Source organism: Opisthocomus hoazin, chromosome 3 (genome assembly GCF_030867145.1).
Source record: "Opisthocomus hoazin isolate bOpiHoa1 chromosome 3, bOpiHoa1.hap1, whole genome shotgun sequence".
NCBI classification, from domain to species: domain Eukaryota; kingdom Metazoa; phylum Chordata; class Aves; order Opisthocomiformes; family Opisthocomidae; genus Opisthocomus; species Opisthocomus hoazin.
The window spans coordinates 71,156,780-71,174,504 of NC_134416.1; the positions used below are offsets into that span (position 1 = coordinate 71,156,780).

The 17,725-nt window shown below is 36.9% G+C and overlaps 1 protein-coding gene across 1 annotated transcript in view; it reads left to right on the top strand.

Moving 5' to 3' along the window:
• The window catches only part of LOC104335546 (dynein axonemal heavy chain 5), a 176,738-nt gene that overhangs the window by 40,920 nt on the left and 118,093 nt on the right, over positions 1-17,725 (top strand). The window contains exons 32-42 of the mRNA XM_075416652.1: positions 832-994; positions 4,417-4,528; positions 4,856-4,984; positions 6,323-6,522; positions 6,626-6,779; positions 9,159-9,425; positions 9,627-9,755; positions 10,156-10,371; positions 12,001-12,147; positions 13,742-13,914; positions 16,608-16,786. Coding sequence (XP_075272767.1) covers positions 832-994; positions 4,417-4,528; positions 4,856-4,984; positions 6,323-6,522; positions 6,626-6,779; positions 9,159-9,425; positions 9,627-9,755; positions 10,156-10,371; positions 12,001-12,147; positions 13,742-13,914; positions 16,608-16,786 — 1,869 coding nt within the window. The remainder of the gene's footprint in view (positions 1-831; positions 995-4,416; positions 4,529-4,855; positions 4,985-6,322; positions 6,523-6,625; positions 6,780-9,158; positions 9,426-9,626; positions 9,756-10,155; positions 10,372-12,000; positions 12,148-13,741; positions 13,915-16,607; positions 16,787-17,725) is intronic.

The following is a 17,725-nucleotide window of genomic DNA, read 5'->3' on the forward strand; positions in this document are numbered from 1 at the left end:
TCTCCTCCTTCCCCCCCAGTGGGACGGGGAGGAGAAAATGGACAAAAGGGAAAACTTAAGGCTTGAGATAAAGATAGTTTAGTAAAGCAACAAAGGAAATACTAATACTTCTAATGATACTAAGAGCAGTAATGATAATAATTATAATAATAAGTATGCAAAACAAACTATGTACAGTACAATTTTTCTCACCAGCCGATGACCAATTTGCAGCCTGAAAAAAAGTTTGAACTCCCGGCCAAGAGAGGATTCAAAACTCCTGTAAAACTGAAAAGCCGATCGTTTCCCACCCCCTACTAACCCCGTTCATTAACTGAGCGTGAATGGTGTGGAACATTTCCATTGACCAGCTTGGCTGTCTGTCTGTCTATGCTCCCTCCTGCACACCTGCTCATTAGCTGAATATGAGAAACTGCACACGGTCCTTGATTTCATAGCAACAACTGAAAACATCACTGTTATCAACACTCTTCTCATACTAAATCCAAAACACAGCAGCTACTGAGAGGAAAGTTAACTATCCCAGCTGAAGTCGCGACAATCTTCTTCACACATAGGTGCAGGACCTCCCTTATAAGATTGCATCTACTGTTATAGAAGAATATTTATAAAAAGCTCAGCAATCTGTATGATTACTGTGCATCAAAATCTGATGTTCTTATGTAATGTAACTGGAAAAGTTTGTCTTATTAGACACTATCTAAAAGACTGCAAGTCTGGTTTCAGACATTTATTAAATACCAATTTTAGAAATATATGGATTTTTGTGTTCATGAATACAGTTGTACCTTATTAACATTTACAAATTTCTTCTTTCAAAATTTTAAACAGAGTATCCTGAACTGCACAAAATTAAACGTGAGCTTTCATTACTTCAGAAACTTTACAGTCTTTATAATTCAGTTACTGCTAACATCGATGGATACAATGAAATGCTTTGGAATGATTTAAATATTGAAAAAATTAACAATGATCTTCTGGATTTTCAAAACAGGCAAGTTATTGTTTGTTGAAGTGCATACATTTTTTGTTTCTCAGTGTGCCATGTTAATTATCTTGTGAAAATTGCCCTGAGCGGCAAAAATCTGTCAGTTTGTTTCAAGCTCAGCCTTGATCAGGTGCTCAGCACAGCTTTACTTCTTGCAGACTCTAGTGCCACAAGCAGCTAGTGTGTGACCTTACTTAGCTCCACCTGCGAGTCACTTTAGGCTTGTTGTAGCTTATTTAATGAATAGGTAGGTTCCTGTAAGGTAATGTAGGTTGTAGCTTATTTAATGAATAAGGCGCATACGCTGGTGGCAAGATAGTTTTAAGTACAAATAACCTTCATAGCTGATCTTCGTGTATTACCTTCTCAGTGATTTAGTTTGCAGCTAATTAATTGTAAGTCTATGATGTCAGACTGAATTTTGACGTTACTGTCTACTTCTGTGCATTTGTGTGGATTGAAATTGTTATTTTGACAAGGGTAAGAAGCCACACTAAATTCTGAGGGGTTATTTGTGAGGTTTAAGAGCAAGAATGTTCTCCACGTTGCATGCAGAATAACTGCTAGGTGAAACCATGCTTTGCTGAAGTCAGAGGAATTTTTCTACTTTGTTGGTAAAGAAGCACCTTTGGTTTTCAGCAGCCATGACTGGGTCTGCAAGACTTCCCTGACTCAGCTTGTTGCTTCTCTCAGAGGCAAGAGCTTATGAACCAGCAGGGTTTGGATTGTTTGTCCTTTGCCAGCTTGCTTTGAATACTGATTTGTGGCACTGGGTATGGACAGAATTGCTAGAAAAGGGGAATTTTGTTACATGCAAAAGCAGAGAGTCTGTATGCAGGTCTTAAGTATTCTGTGCATCCATTCGGAGTAGTTATCTGTACTGGTCTATGTGTTACTTTTAATGGGAATTACAGAATATATATGATAACCAAATTACATGCAAAAGTTTGAAAATAAATCTGCAATATTTTTATCTTGTACTTATCTATTGGAAAAAAATACGTGAACTGCCTCTCTGTTTTCTTTCTTCTTTTATTGTTTTGCTTAAGCATTTTGTTCACCTCTTTACACAGTGGCTCTGATCACCTTCTCAGTGAGTTCTGTCCAGACACGTTCATACTCAATATAAAGAGCTTTCTCTTCTGCAGAGCCTCTCTTCTGGTACAGCCAGTGTGTGTGTCTCTCTGCTTCATCAGTAGTTTTGACCAGCTTTTTATTTTGGATTCTCCAATGTGACCTCAGGGGGACTTCACTTACATTTTGGTATTATTCAGGAGAATGAGATAAAATCTATGTTTTTCATCTCATCCCAAATATTTAGAAAGCATAGGAAAAGGTATTTGTGCTCAGGTGTTTTAGTCATATGGTATTCTGAGTGCGTCACCATTTTAACAGGGTCTGTTTCTGTACACACTGAAGAAGTGGGGTGGAGGTTTCCTTTTTTTCCTCGAAAAAATGAGTGAATTGTCTTCTAGTCATTAATTTGAAAAAACCCCTCTTTTTAAAATAATAATAGTAAAAATTAATGTATGCAAAATATATATACTTCTGCATTTGGACAATACCTGTAAGTCTCAATATCATTTCAGTAGAATTCTGGAATCTGCATCATCATTTTTTCTGTAGTTAATTGTATTTTACAGGTTGGTAGGACTCTCTTTATTCTTCCTTCTCCTGGAATTCTTTAAGTGACAACAGTTTTGAAAGCTATGTGTTTCTCTTTTTACTTCATGTGTGACTTTTTTTTCCTCTCAAGTGTTGAGCTATATTTGGAGCAAGGTGAGCACCAACAGGCAGTAAAGATTTTTTTGTAATAGAAGTCTAACCCAGTACTGTCCTTCCTTTGGCAGGCTTGCTAGTATTCTTGCATCAAGCTATTCAATTAAAACTGGAGAAGCGTAAAGCAATGTACATGGGGTAACCACATAAATGACTAAGACAGTATGCTGTGTCAGAAGGAGCAGGAATATGGCAATGCAATCAGTGTTTTAGCGTAATTGTAAAGATATGCATAGTTCTTTAATGTTCTTTTTTGCTACCCCTTTTAAAAATAGTAATAGAATAGAAAACCTAGAATCGTGAAAACAAGAATCACAAAAATAACTGTAGGTCAAAATAAATTGATTTAAAAAGAGATAAAAAGGGTAAATATTTAGAGAAAATGCATTTGTTAGAGAGCGTTATAGAAGTTTATAATAACAGCTAGAGAGATGTTTCCCTTTATTTTTTACTGTAATATAGAGTAAAGAGAATGTCCAGTGAGTTTAAGACAGAAATTTAAACTTGATTGATGGAGTATTTTTTTAACATAGTATGTTAACTCATGGAGCTTGCTGTTAGAAGATATTACTGAGACCAAGACAAAGGAAAAATGTATCTGTATAAAAACTGAGCAGTTTTCATTACCAAGCTAAGACATCCCGTTTCCAATTGCCAGCCTAAGACAAATTTTGTAAGAATGATACTTGTGCCTCAACATGGAAGTAGCCAGGAACTGCCTCTTAAAGCCTTATCCATACATGGCAGAGTATGACTTTCCATTCTGCAATGCTTTTCTCTAGCATATTTAATACTGTCTATTGTTGGATTCAAGATGAAAGGCTACAGAGATTATTGCAGTTCCATGACAGTATGCATATGTTCATCTACCTCTTATCAGCAAGCAGTGAAGAGTTCACATATGCTCCAGCGTTGTGTGACAGATCTGTCTGATTTTGATCTGTGAAAAATGGAGAATTTCTTTGAAGGAATTTTTCATTATGGGTTGGTTTTATGCAGCTTTTCGTTTCTGATGTTGAGCTGTAAGAGAACTGCTGTCAGTCTTTGGTCTGTAGCTTTGGAAGATGAAAATTCGCATGACTTTCTAGAAGTGAGTAGAACTGTGATAATTTGCAGTACAAGAGGTTCTTAATTTTCAATTTTTTTCATCTTGAAATTGTGCATAAAGGAAGATTTTTCTTTAAATATCTCTTGTACAAACTAGGTATAAAATAGGACTTGTTTGATTGAAACAGAAGTATTTTTCTGCATACAAGCAGATCAGTTTTGGTTTAGGAGGTACTTTATTTTGCTTGGAAAAATATGTGTTGTGTAATCCTTTTTCTCCTTTATAAAATCGGGTACATTTTCAAATTTTTAATAAAAAATGACACTGCTAAATCTTAAGTTCAGACATGGGTTTGCACATGAAATTCGCCTCCTTTAATTCAAACTGAAATAGAAACCAAACCATTCTAGTGTCATTTTTACTGTCTTTGACAGTGTTTCATGCCTGCGGTCAGAAATAATCAGCTATATCTTATGTTGCCAACTTGCAACTGGATTTTTATTTACTGGTCCACTGGATGAAAAATGAGAATGTGTTTTACTATTAAGTGGTGGATTGTGATTATTAAGAATAAAGTATTTCTTTTTTGTGCTTTTTAAAGAATCCGTAAGTTACCGAAAGCATTGAAGGAACGGCAAGCTTTTCAAGACCTAAAAACAAAAATTGATGACTTTACGGAGACCTGTCCTTTGCTTGAAATGATGGCAAACAAAGTATGTTCAGCATAATAATTTGAAGATAAGATTCACTTGAAAAACTCTATTGAAGACTGTTGTATGACTATAAGATGCTTTCCATAATCATTTTTTTATAGGTAAAAGCAGCTATATTTATGGCAAAATTCTAGTTAGGCTTAGTTACAGAAAAGTAAAACAAAAGACTTCATAATTTGATTAGAAGAACTATTGATGCTTTCAATGGAATTGAAATTGAGACTCTTCTATTTGTTTAATAGATGCAGTGAAAAGTATGTGATCATTCTAGTCCTAAAAATAATACAATTAAAAAAAATCTTCCCCAATTCCTATGGACTTTTCTAGGCAATGATGTCACGACACTGGGAAAGAATTGCACAAGTAACTGGGCATCGCTTTGATGTTGGCTCTGAAAATTTCTCTTTGAAAAACATAATGGATGCCTCTTTATTAAAATATAAAGAAGACATTGAGGTACATGTACTTTTCTGTTCATTTTTAATGAATGACTTGTGATCTGGGGCTCTGTGCTTTTGGAATCGTGTTTATAGTCAGCTTCATAACATTAATAAATTTTACTGTAGTTGGAGAATTCTTTTGAAGATTGGAGTTTGGTAGCTGGTATTAGAAGTGATGGTTAGCTTATTTCCTTTTTATTCTGGAGAAGGATTAGACGGCTACATGGTAATACACTAATCCTTCCATAGAAGGAATTCTGTTGTTTTAAGAGTAGCGTGATTCTGTCATGCTGCTGGTTTAGGGTCTGCCTACTTACAAGTTTTTCTTCCCTTTAAATGTCTCATCAGAGAGAAAAAGTAGTTGATGGAAGTCTCATCCTGTTATGTGTTCAAAATCCTTGGAACACAGTAGAAGTGGAGAATATAGGTTTAGAGGAGAGTGGGGTCCTTTTGTATTTGAAAAGTGTCTCTTCGCAAGAGCACAGAGCAATGTGAAGGCTTATGTAATGTGCACAAGCTGCAAAGCTATTGCCTCCTCCATTTCGGGGGCAGTAGTTACCCAGCAAGTACATTAGCTTTATGCTCATTACCTTTTGTGAGAACAAAGGATAGCTAAATATAAAGAAGGAAAATCCCAACAGTTTCTAACTTCAGTTCTGTTGTCACTTAGCTAAATTTGTGGACCCTTCATAGCAGTGACCAGATTTGTCTGTTCCTCAAAGGAACACTTCAAATACAAAAACATGAAATCAAACCTCTGCTGTACCCAATTCCAGACAAGAATTTAAGCCATGTGAAAGGTTCAGTGTGATAGCCTTACACTCAAGGAAAGACTTTAAACCTGTGGTGGAACCCTGAATTTGGGGTTCAATCTGAGTAGCTGCTCCTTTTTGTCTCTGATGCAATAACCATTTCTGTGACAGTCCTGCCTTCACTGTCTTCAAGAAGTAGCAGGCAATCATTGTCCACGTATGCTCTGTTCTTGGACTGTATATTGGTTTTGATTGGTAATGTGTATTTTCCTTAACCTCCTCAGTAGGTATATTTGACTTCAAATTTTAATACATTTAATACAAATTCTGCCTGCAGATTCTCTGAGCCAATAAATTTTCAAAAGTGTAAGGGGCTAGTGCTAGTGAAGATGGAGTATAACCCATAAAATGTTACAGTTACAAGTAGGGGTATAATGTAATCTAGTTTGTAATATAATGATATTGAGGTGTTTCACTGTATATTTTCATTAGCTAGAACTTACACTGAAGTCTGGATCTAGCCAATGAATTTTAATTGTCTTTGTAAGTGTGCATGATATTAGCCTTAGGGGAATATAATTTACTAGTTTAATTTTACACAGGATATCTGCATCAGTGCTGTTAAAGAAAAGGATATTGAAGCAAAATTGAAGCACGTCATCAGTGAATGGAGTACTCATGCTTTCAGTTTTGGACAGTTCAAAACTCGAGGAGAACTCCTTCTGAAAGGATCAGATATATTGGAGAAAATATATTTGGTGGAAGACAGCCTCATGATCTTGGGGTCACTCATGAGCAACAGGTACAAAACTTAATAAATGTACATATTGTGTAAATCTACTCAAACCCAAAAGTAAACAATGATCATCTTAGGTTCTTTTTCCCTTTAACTCATGTTCATACAGGTATAATGCACCGTTTAAGTCCACTATACAACAGTGGGTTCAGAAGTTGACCAATACTGCAGAGATAATAGAAAACTGGATTACTGTACAAAACCTCTGGGTTTACCTTGAAGCTGTGTTTATTGGTGGAGACATTGCAAAACAACTACCTCAAGTATGTTGACTTGTGATACCAATATGTTAATGGCAACATGTTGTACCAAGAGATGAGCTGCATCACAGAGTTCACTTGCCAAAGCATACAATGCATAGAAGTTTTGTGGGCTGTACATAGGCAGTTCAGAAGAAGTTTTGCCAAACCGAGGTCTGTCTGGTTGAGCTGCTTAGAACTTGGTCAAACCTACAGGAGCAGGAGTGTTTGTAATTCAGGCTGAAATGTTCCTGTCAGCTTGCAATATTGGTGAATCCTATGATAGCACATGGTTCAGAACTACTTAATAGTACAAAACTGAAGTATCACTTCTCCCATATGTACCAACATCCGTTTCTTCCTGTGCGCACGTTTGTAGGCTCGAAGTTATGTAATGATAGAATGACAGATTTTCTGTCATACTTGCTAGGACTCAGTATAACTAAGGCCCAGAGAAAGATGCTGCAAGACTTGAGCAGCTGCATATGTGAACTGTTGCAACTTCTTCAAAAGGCAATTATGACCTTCCATGACAGCGGCTGCAAAAGAGTTAAGGAATGCTCTGACTTCCTCCAGGAGAGAAATACCAGAAGAAGTCATCCTCTCTGTTGTGGCTCCTAATGAGAGGTTTTCATATAGTTCAAACACACCAAAGTTCAGTAGCACTCAATGAAGCAGTGTTGTAACTTTACAAACCATGCTTATTGGGAAATTGTTAAATATGATTTTATTTCAGACCCCATCTGTTATAAGTCAAGGCGTACAATTTCCAAAACTCACATTAATTTTTGTCAGCTAAGTAAAGTTTTCTTAACTGTTATTTAAGATAACAATAGGTTTTTTTTGGTTCATGAGGTACATTTATATTGTTTAAGTTCATTAGAGAATTAATAAGCAGAATAAGCAGGTTTTGCAGATGAACGAATGCTGCAGCACAGCTGTGGTCTTTGATAACTGCTAAAGCTACTTACAACGATGACACATGAACCAGTATTCTGGGAAAAAGCAAGCGTGGTGGCTATTTTTAAATAAGGAGAAGAAGGAACATCTTGCTGGAGGAGTAATGATTAATGACTGGGCTTAATTGCAATTCCTGGATGAATACTGCAACAAATAGCTGTCTGTAAGCATCTGGAAGTTAACAAGGAGATGAGTAACAGTCAGTGTGGATTTGTTAGGTGCAAAACCTGTCAAACCAATCTAATTTATTTTTAAGGTGGGCAACAAGCTTTGTGGATAGAGGAAAACCCGTAGTTGGTATATATCTTGGTAGACTTTTGACACTGCCTCTCATAGAGAAAATCAGAAAATGAGGTTTAGATTGCTAGTGTGCAAAATGCAGGCAGGTGAGTTGAATGCATGCACAATAATAACTGATAACTAGACTATTGTACCTGGTTTTGGTCAAAGAAACATATAGACGAATTTGAGAGAACACAGAAGAGGGGTATAAGAATGAGGAGCTACCCATGAAGGATGATGCACAAGAAAAGATTCAAACAACCAGGCTTGTTTGGCTTGGAGGAGAGGAAATACTGAAGAGAAGACGTGATAAGTTTAGAAGAAAACAATGTGTTCTCTGTATCTATGAATATGATGAGAAGTAATTGATGTCCACACAAGAAAGGTTAAGCTTAGGTACGAATAGTCACCAGTAGCAAAGATTGCCTGGAGAGGTTTCTCAATCTCCAGCATCGAGCATCTTTAAACTGAAGACAGACAAATGCTTTTCAAGAGTGGCATGGGTATGATCCTGTATTGTCACAGGCAAATGGCTTTAGATGGTCTCCTGAGATCTATTCTAGCTCTCAGATAATTTGTGATCCCATTAACATTTCATTTGTCATAGGTGAAGAAAGAGTTTTTAAAGTCAGTATACCCAGTGTAGAAAAATATTTATTCTCCAGCTCGCAGTATTTGAGAATTTGTCTCCCTTCACCCTTCACCTACAATACCTTACAAGTGTGGCAGCTTCAGAGTATTTATGCTGTTTTTGTTTGTCAAGTATTACTACTAACAACTTACTCCTCATAACCTGTCTGGAGCAGCTATTACATGACATTATGTATTGCTATTAGGAAGACTGTCATTTCTGAAGAGGCTGCTGTTGGAAATTTCTGGTGTGTGATGCAATCATTTTATATGGGCAATTTTGGTGCCCAGTGCAAAATAAAAGATATTTTCAGAGCTGTCCCATTGGACTCTTTCTCTTGCAATTTGAACTCTGGTCACTATAAGCACTGATCATTATAAGCATGCCTGTAAATATTCATACATTAGTCCTGCAAATAAGACTTGAACAGCAAGGGAAATACTAAACTGTTACCTTGTCTCATGGAATTCTTGAATTTTTAGCATTTGACGAACATGAGGAAGAGCTAATGCATTTTTCATGTACTCCAGGAAGCCAGAAGATTTCAGAACATTGATAAATCATGGCAGAGAATTATGCAGAGAGCCCATGAAATGTCAAACATCGTGCAGTGCTGCGTTGGAGATGAGACTTTGGCACAGCTATTACCACATTTGCTGGAACAATTGGAAATCTGTCAGAAATCACTGACTGGGTATTTGGAAAAAAAACGGTTAATATTTCCAAGATTTTTTTTTGTATCTGACCCTGCTCTTCTGGAAATCCTTGGTCAGGCATCTGATTCCCACACTATTCAGGTACAAGTAATAAGGCAATAATGATCTTATGGTCAGTATCAATGAATGAGAACCATGGAGGATTTCATTGTTTAGTTGAGAAAATTTCTTTCACTTGTGGAAAGATTTACAGAATCTACTAGTACAGTATTTAAAGGCAAAGTAAGAATGCTGTATCAGATCAGCTTACGGATCTTTTTTTTTTCCCTGATTCTATTGTAGGCACATTTATTAAGTTTGTTTGACAATGTTAACCGAGTGGAATTTAATGAAAAAAACTACGACCAGATTTTATTGTTTGAATCTCAAGAAGGAGAACAGGTCAATATTATTGAACCAGTTTTAGCTCAGGTAATGGAAGTATATATTGTAGTTTTTAATGACTTGATTTAAGGTAGATTTATGTTTCAGAGACCAAGAGTTTTGCATCATGCTATTATTTGACTAGTTGAATGAAAACCTTCCGATGTGAACAGGAAAAGCAAAGGCCAGAAAGGGCAGTGTCATTCTGTAACGATTACTTTACCTGTTTTTTCAGCAGTACTGATGTGAAGTGCCAAATCCATCATGTATCTCTAGAAGGACAATGGAGCAGAAGGAGGAGAGGAGTCTTTTAAAGATTAAAGAATAACAAAGAGGGGTATGGGAGTACATAGGACTGGAGGGTGGGGAGGGGAGTCACGTAGGGCTTTTTCTCCTTGCGAATTATTCATAAACTATTTCTTTAAAAGTACTTTTTTGTTTATTTCAGGGCAATGTGGAATTCTGGTTAGGTCAGCTGCTGAATGGGATTAGGAAAACAATCCACACCATCATTAGGCAGGCAGCAATGGCCATTAGCGATTCAGGATTTAAGCTGCATGACTTTCAGGCAATGTTTCCTGCACAAATAGGACTTCTGGGAATTCAAATGATTTGGACCAGAGATGCAGAGAATGCACTGAACAATACCAAAACAGACAAAAAGGTAGTATTTAATGAATCTTTGGGGATTAGTTAAAAACATTGTTTGGAACAGTGCATATTGTGAAAAGTTAAAAGTAACGTGTAGGAAAAAGCACAAAATACTAGTTAAGTAATCAGAATAACCAATAAACTAACAGGAAAACAGAATGATAATAAAATGTGTTAAGAGGTCACACCTCCTCACCATCCCCCAGCATGTGCTTTAGAATTGTTCTTAATCCTGCGATTTTCTCTATTGTTCTGTAAGCACAGTCATCTTGGGAAGGGACAATTTCTCAGTTTGGAAATATAGGGAATCTTATCCTATTACTTTCCCAAAATCAAATTTGGAAGGAAATAGGAGCTCCCAAATTTGGGGAAATAGCTGTGTTTCATGGGCATTGGTCTACTGTAACAGAGTGTATTAGATTCATCAGTTGATGAGCTCTTTTTTTGGGGAAGGAAAGAAATAGAAGCCATTTGAGGAGGTGCTGGTTTAATCTCAAACACGTAGGGAAGATACTGTTAACACCAAGGTGTTATTACTAACACTGAATCTGTGAAGGGGGAAGGAGAAGATGTGAACTAAAGAGTTGCAAATTACCATTAATCAAGACTATACAGTGAAATTGGACTGAGAACTAGTAACACCATCCTACCATACAAGTAAATGCAGAGAAATGGTGCCATGCTGTGCTTTGATACTGAATGAAAACAAAGACTCTAGACTATGGAGAAGACCACTTAGTGCTATATTTTCTGCATTATACAAAGTTTAAAACAGGCGTAAACGTACTTGTAGTCCACTCCAGTTTATATACTAACTAGACACAAAGATTCTTTTGCATTAACTAGAAAACAGCCTTTGTTTACTTGGGATGAACTTTGTGTGTGTGTTTGGGGGGTGGGGAGGTTGTTTAGTTCTCTGTTAGTTTTGAAGTGTTTTTAGCATTTTTTTCTCAGCAAACAGGGTGAGGTTTTGCATATATTTACAGAAAGCTAGTGTGATTGTTCTCTCACAATTTGGAACAGGAGTGTGTAGGAGCTGCCCTTTCTGAGACCTCGGTGCTTTATAATTTGTTGTGTACGGGCAACATCACTGACAAAGGCTGATGCTGTTTACCTAAGTTAGTATTGTATAGTCAATATTGTATTTTGTGGAACTTTGTAACAGAATCTGGTTCCACAAAAAAAAATACTGTTTTAAAATTGGCATCTAGAATTACACTACGTTTTTCCCTCTCCTCTGGTTAAAGGGTGTGATAGATCTCCAGATTCCTGTTCCCCCTGAAGAGTAGATATTGCTTGGGCTGATGTTCAGTACCCAAAACCAGAGACTGATGGTTCTGAAAATATGCAGGGATGCAATCAACTGAAGATGTAACATGTAGTAGAAGGAGCAACAGTCTTGGAATAAAATCTTATGATGTTCATCTAGATATAGCCTTGTTGTAGTACTCTGTTGGACTAAGAATGTATGCATGGAGGGCAGCCTGCAAATTCAAATTTAGGATTCCAAGCCAAATAAATACAAAGCAGATCATAGATATCATGAGCCCACATGTTTGCAGGTGTTTTTTATTTTTTATTCTAACATTGGAGGAACAAATGATGTTTGTATTAATATGGCTGTTCTTGCTATGTGGAAAAGGTAATGCACACAACAAATCAGAAGTTTTTGGAACTTTTAAATGATTTGATCGACATGACAACACAGAATCTGACAAGAATGGAACGCACAAAGTATGAAACTTTAATTACCATTCACGTGCACCAGAAGGATATCTTTGATGATTTGGTAAGTTTCTGAAAACCTTTAAAGGGGTTTCTGTATGGAAGTTTTTGCACATGTAAAAAATTTTTAAGCAAACCGTGCAATCTATTCGCTTTGAGTAGTTCTGACATCGGTGCTGTGATATAGCATATCAGATTTACTTTGATTTTGTATAGATGTCATGTAGAGATAAGGGTGAATTATATATAGGTAAGTTCATAGGTTCAGACCAGTTTTTAAAATGGTTGTTCGTACTCATAATGCACAATTTCACTCTGAGCAAAAGAGCTGAACTTTTTGAATTAATCTATTCTCTCAAACTGAAAATGTAATACATTATTTAATTGAAATGTAAAGGGGAAAAAAGTCCCTATAGTATTGCTGTCAATCATGTGATTTCCAGCCCAACCTGTGTGTTGATTTAAGGTAATAGTTGTTCAAAGGTTAAAGCGGTGAGGCTTCATATGTTTGAAAATGGTAGCAACAATAACCAGAACAGGTATCTTAATTTTTTTTGTAATTGAGTTGCATCAGAATTCCTTGAGATAAGTATACTGAATGAAACTATAATTATAAAAATGGAAGTAAAATAACTTTCAAAAAGCTTGCATGAGCAAAGGTCAATAATTCAATACTGCATTGTTTAATTTATGCATATAAGTTAGAAAGATAAAAATTAAGTGTATGTGTAAAGAAAGACAGAAATTCATAGAGAAAAGTACTGAAAGTTAGCAAGAAAACTGCCAGGTCTAAGATAGGCATGGGGTTTTATCCTCTGCCTGTAATTATAAATTTATTTATGTAATTATTTTCTTAATTGGACATTTCATTATCAATTAATTTAATATCATATTATAGTAAAATTAAATCACAGAAAATTGGTTAAATTTTAACAGTCTTGATGTGAAATGAGACATCAGGGGCAAGTCCGAAAATGGGGAAAGGATTCTTAATTGGTACATGTAATATTATCCTTTTCTCTCAAAACATTCTGTTGCCTGATAAACGCGTCCTTTTGTGATTGAGAGAAAGTAGAGGGAAGTGGCTGAGAATCCAGAACCTGCTCGTCATCTTACACCATGTCTGCAAGCCCGGTAACCAGGACTACGTATTCTGGAAGAGGCCGGTGGTTTTGAGATCAAGTGTCAAAAATAATGAATCAAGATCTATTAATCTGCTACAAATCTAAATGTGGCAAGTTCATACCAAAAAACGCATCCCAAATAAGCAAACACACAGACAAGTATACAATATATATAAGCGTAGTCCCTGATTTAGTATTTCTGTGAGTAATGGCACCAGATACCATGCACTGTAAGCAGTATTGTTACTTATGTTTTTTATGAAGTTTTCCATCACTGTGCTTCAGTAGCTCTGTAAAACACAATTCATCATCTCTGTACACAATTCAGAGGAAAATCAAAGTGGTCGAAATATTCAGAGCACGTCATACACAGGTTTGAAAAGATAATTCTGGCTGTCTTGACTTCTACAGATTCTATGCTTATTCTTCCAGCTATTGAATTTATGCATAGTAGACTTTTTTCTGTATGGAATTTAATATTAATTTGTTATACTATTTCATTTCTGTATTAATGATTTTTCTTTTCCATTATAGGTCCGTATGAATATTAGATCTCCATCTGATTTTGAATGGCAAAAACAGTCTCGATTTTATTTTCTTGAAGACTTGGATAAATGCGTTGTCCAAATCACTGATGTAGAGTTCACCTACTGCAATGAATACTTAGGGTGTACAGACAGGCTTGTTATAACTCCCTTAACTGACAGGTAGTTATAAAAAGAATGCAATGCATAGTACTGGAGCTAAGACTTAATTCCTTTGGCTTATTTCCTTTAACTTTTGTGAGTCAGAATTCTTACCTTGGTTGCACTGTAGTGCTGCAATGTCGATGGTGAACAGCTGAGGCCAGTGAGTATGTAATGAGCTAGTGAAAGCAGGCACTCCTAGGAGGGGTCTTGAATTCTCTTTCGGTGTTTGCTTGAGCTATATGTGCTGTGGTAGGCACTGAAAAACGCACTTGTGCTTTAGATAAATATAGCTGAACACCATACACTTCACGAGCCTAAACAGAGTGGATCTGAAAAACAATATATTGCTGCTTTCAATCAGCTAGTAGTTGCGTGAGAATTTGGGTTTATGGCAAATGATTCAATTGAAGTCACCCTAGAAGAAAAAGCAGTAACTCAGGACATAGCACTGAGAAAGTAGTGCCAATATGGTTTAAAGCAAGGTCTATGGAGAATTACAGGACTACAAATGCAGAAAAAGCTCTGAGGGCAAAACATAGGGAGAACTTTTTCATTGCTGGAGTGTCAGTTATACAGAACAGTACAAACTCCATCAGATGCGTATTTTCCTAAAGTACTTGGTAGTGCTTCAGCTAGGCAGGAGGCAGATGTGTTTGCTGTGCCAGAGCTTGTTCTTTTAAGTGTGGATAGGAATGTCAAAACACCATGCATGTTCAGTTATTTGTTGTGTGAGGAGTGACTGCAGGCTGTTGAATTAATGTTGGGATTGTCTTTGCACTCTCTGTGCTACTAGATTTTATTTACTAGTGAAATTTCAGACTTTAGCCAATTTCTGAACCAAAATTATGCCCAGTGAACTATTTAAGAGAACCAAACCCCTATGCTTGGTTACCTGGCTTTTAATATGTAACACGCATCTGCCAAATTCTATGTTACGTAGCCTACTGTTCCTAAGCTGGACAGAGATCTGTTTGCAGCAGTAAGCATGCAGTTGATTGGTGAGTATGGCAGCACTACTACGCAGACAATATTTTTGCCCACTGGGAGAGACAGTATCAAGAAAATGTTGTCATTCAAAATTTGTTTACAGAATTAAAATGCAACTTCATTGTTTAGGGATTGATTCGAGGTGGCTTATCACATAAGACTGAAAACCAGCGCAGGGTGACATTATTAAAGAAAATAAGTCTTTTGAATAAGTTTAAACTATAATAATAGCAACAAAGAAGAGCACAGGTATCTGTCTTTGGGCAAACCAAGAAGAGCCAAACAGAGCTGCAGGGATTTGTGGCTATCCGCTCTCATATATTAAAAGAGTATTTAAGGCAGAGATATTTTCTGGTGTTGGCATGGGAAACTTAAGTACCTAAGCAGCGTTGCATAAGAACAGATTTTGTTCCCCTTATAGGCTTTTTCCATTTTAATATTTTTAATATTGCCGTATGAACTTATATGAGCTTCTGACAATTTTCAGGTGAAGATATCTTTGATCTCTGTTAATCACCTTGGAGTCAGGTGCTGTTTGGCTAATGATTTTGTGTTCAGAAAGATTCCCGAAGCACATGATAAATACATACTGGTGATAGTACATTACATTAAGATAATGGGACTGAAAATGAATGCTCCTAAACATCATGTCAGATGCAGACAATGTCATGGTAGATACAAAATATGAAATGGATGTTCTGTTTAGGACTTGTGCTATATATACAGCTTTTTCTTACCTCATTTTCAGTAGCAGAATAGTTAGGAGTGGTATTTTTTCTGTGTTGACTGGGTGCCTGTTAACTGATCACTGAGTAATAAGATGATAAAGCATTATTACTGCTCTTATATTACAATGAATACTGGGTTATTTTGTAGGAAGTGATACTAGTTGACATAATTTGGTTTTTTTCAGTGCCCATTTACTCTCCCTAGATATATCATAAAGGTATTGAGTTTCACAGTGTTGAAATAGACTTATTGGGATTTTGAAGCATTGTAGGTTAGAACAACAGTCTTCCTACACCCTTCAGTAGTCTCTGCACCATCAAGGGAGGCTGAGACTTAATAAAAAATCTGAGGATGTCAACCCAGGATGGAGGCTGAAGGGGAAGATAGTCCTAGGATTCATGGATCCCTCCTTTCTCTATTGCCAATTACAGTCTTCCCTCTCGTCCATTCTCTTCCTGGAACTCGGAGACCTCATGTGACTGGCAGCACTGCTCTGGTTTGGCATGCTGGTAGGGAAATGGCAAGAACAGGAGCTACTTCCAGCCTCTGTGCCTTCCTATTGTCAGATCAGAGAGCCCATCTTGTGTGCTCTGGAAAAGAGTAGGAGGGTGGGAAAAAAGGCAGAAACCCAGTGGGTCTTGGTGCTGCAGAATGAGGCTGAGTCATGGGGGGGGGGGGGCGTGTGATTAGTGTGAGAAAATCACACTACTACAGTATTTTGGTATTCAGCATTTGGAGTTGGCCTGTGCGTTTCCTGGGCTGTTGCAGTCATCACTGTGCTGGATGCATACTTTTCTGCAGGTGGAGCAGAGGTGGTACCTGGTAACTCAGCTTCACAGTGGGCAAAGAGGGGAATGAGGGTTTACCACATGGAAGCACACCCATTTTTGCCCCCTTCCCCAGCTCTGTATGGTACAACTGCTGCGGTTACATTAATGGACTTCAAGTAATTAATAGTAGAAAAAGATTAATAGAACTCTTTGTTCTGTCTCTAGGTGTTACATCACTCTGGCGCAGGCCCTGGGCATGAGTATGGGTGGTGCTCCAGCAGGACCTGCAGGAACAGGGAAGACAGAAACAACTAAAGACATGGGCAAATGTCTGGGAAAGTATGTTGTTGTTTTCAATTGTTCAGACCAAATGGACTACAGAGGACTTGGCCGTATCTATAAAGGTAAGAAATAATCTGGTTTGTTTATTTTAGAGTTGTAAGTTTTTGTGTCTTCACTAGTGAATTATCAATGATTAGCAGGGTATTTTATGTTTCCTCTTATTTCCAGACACTCATCAACTTTTCCTGATATTTGATTATTTCACCTTGTTTATTTCTGTTTTTCTTCCTGCATTCTTTCCAGTCTTTTGTATATTCTTGGAGAGTGTATCCTATCTACGTCGTCTTTTCCTTTTCTCTTTTAATCCTTTTTACTGATTTTCTTGATGCGTCTATCCCACCCATCCCAAGGGGGAGGATATTTAGGCTTCCATTGCCTTTTTTTATCAAGCAAGACAAACACATATGAAGCTCAATGATGTTGCACAAGACAGGGAAACATGCAAAATGGTGAAGTGTCTTATTCTGAACTCTAGAACTGTTTTGAAACCAGGAAAATGAGATAACAGTCAAACTCTGATAATTTTTCATGACAAGCAGAGCTATGACTCAGTTTTGCAAACAGTGATCAATTGATCCAATATGTGTGGACTCTATGATGTCTTTTTCTTGTACGTAACTACTAGTGGTTATACAGATGGGGAGACCACAGAACACCACCATTTTCTGTGAGTGGTGGGTTCTTAAATCTAGCACAAGGTATCATAAACATAGTTTGCACTGTCGTGATAGCTCCTGAAGGTTAAAATATAACTTGGAAGTTATTTCTAGTTTTAATTAAGAAGCCAGCAAAGCTGGTCAAGATTTTAATAAAGGTAACTTTTGTCTTTGGCTTCTTATTTAAAAGTTTAAGAATATCCAATTAAGTTTTGTAATGGAGATGGAAAGCCTGAAAGGTATGCCAGATTTGGATTAAAGCGATTTTATGTTTAGTTGTGAAAAGATTTTCTATATTTTTCTCTTCTCTCTTCTGTGGTCTTACTGGGTTTGTGGCTGAGTTCG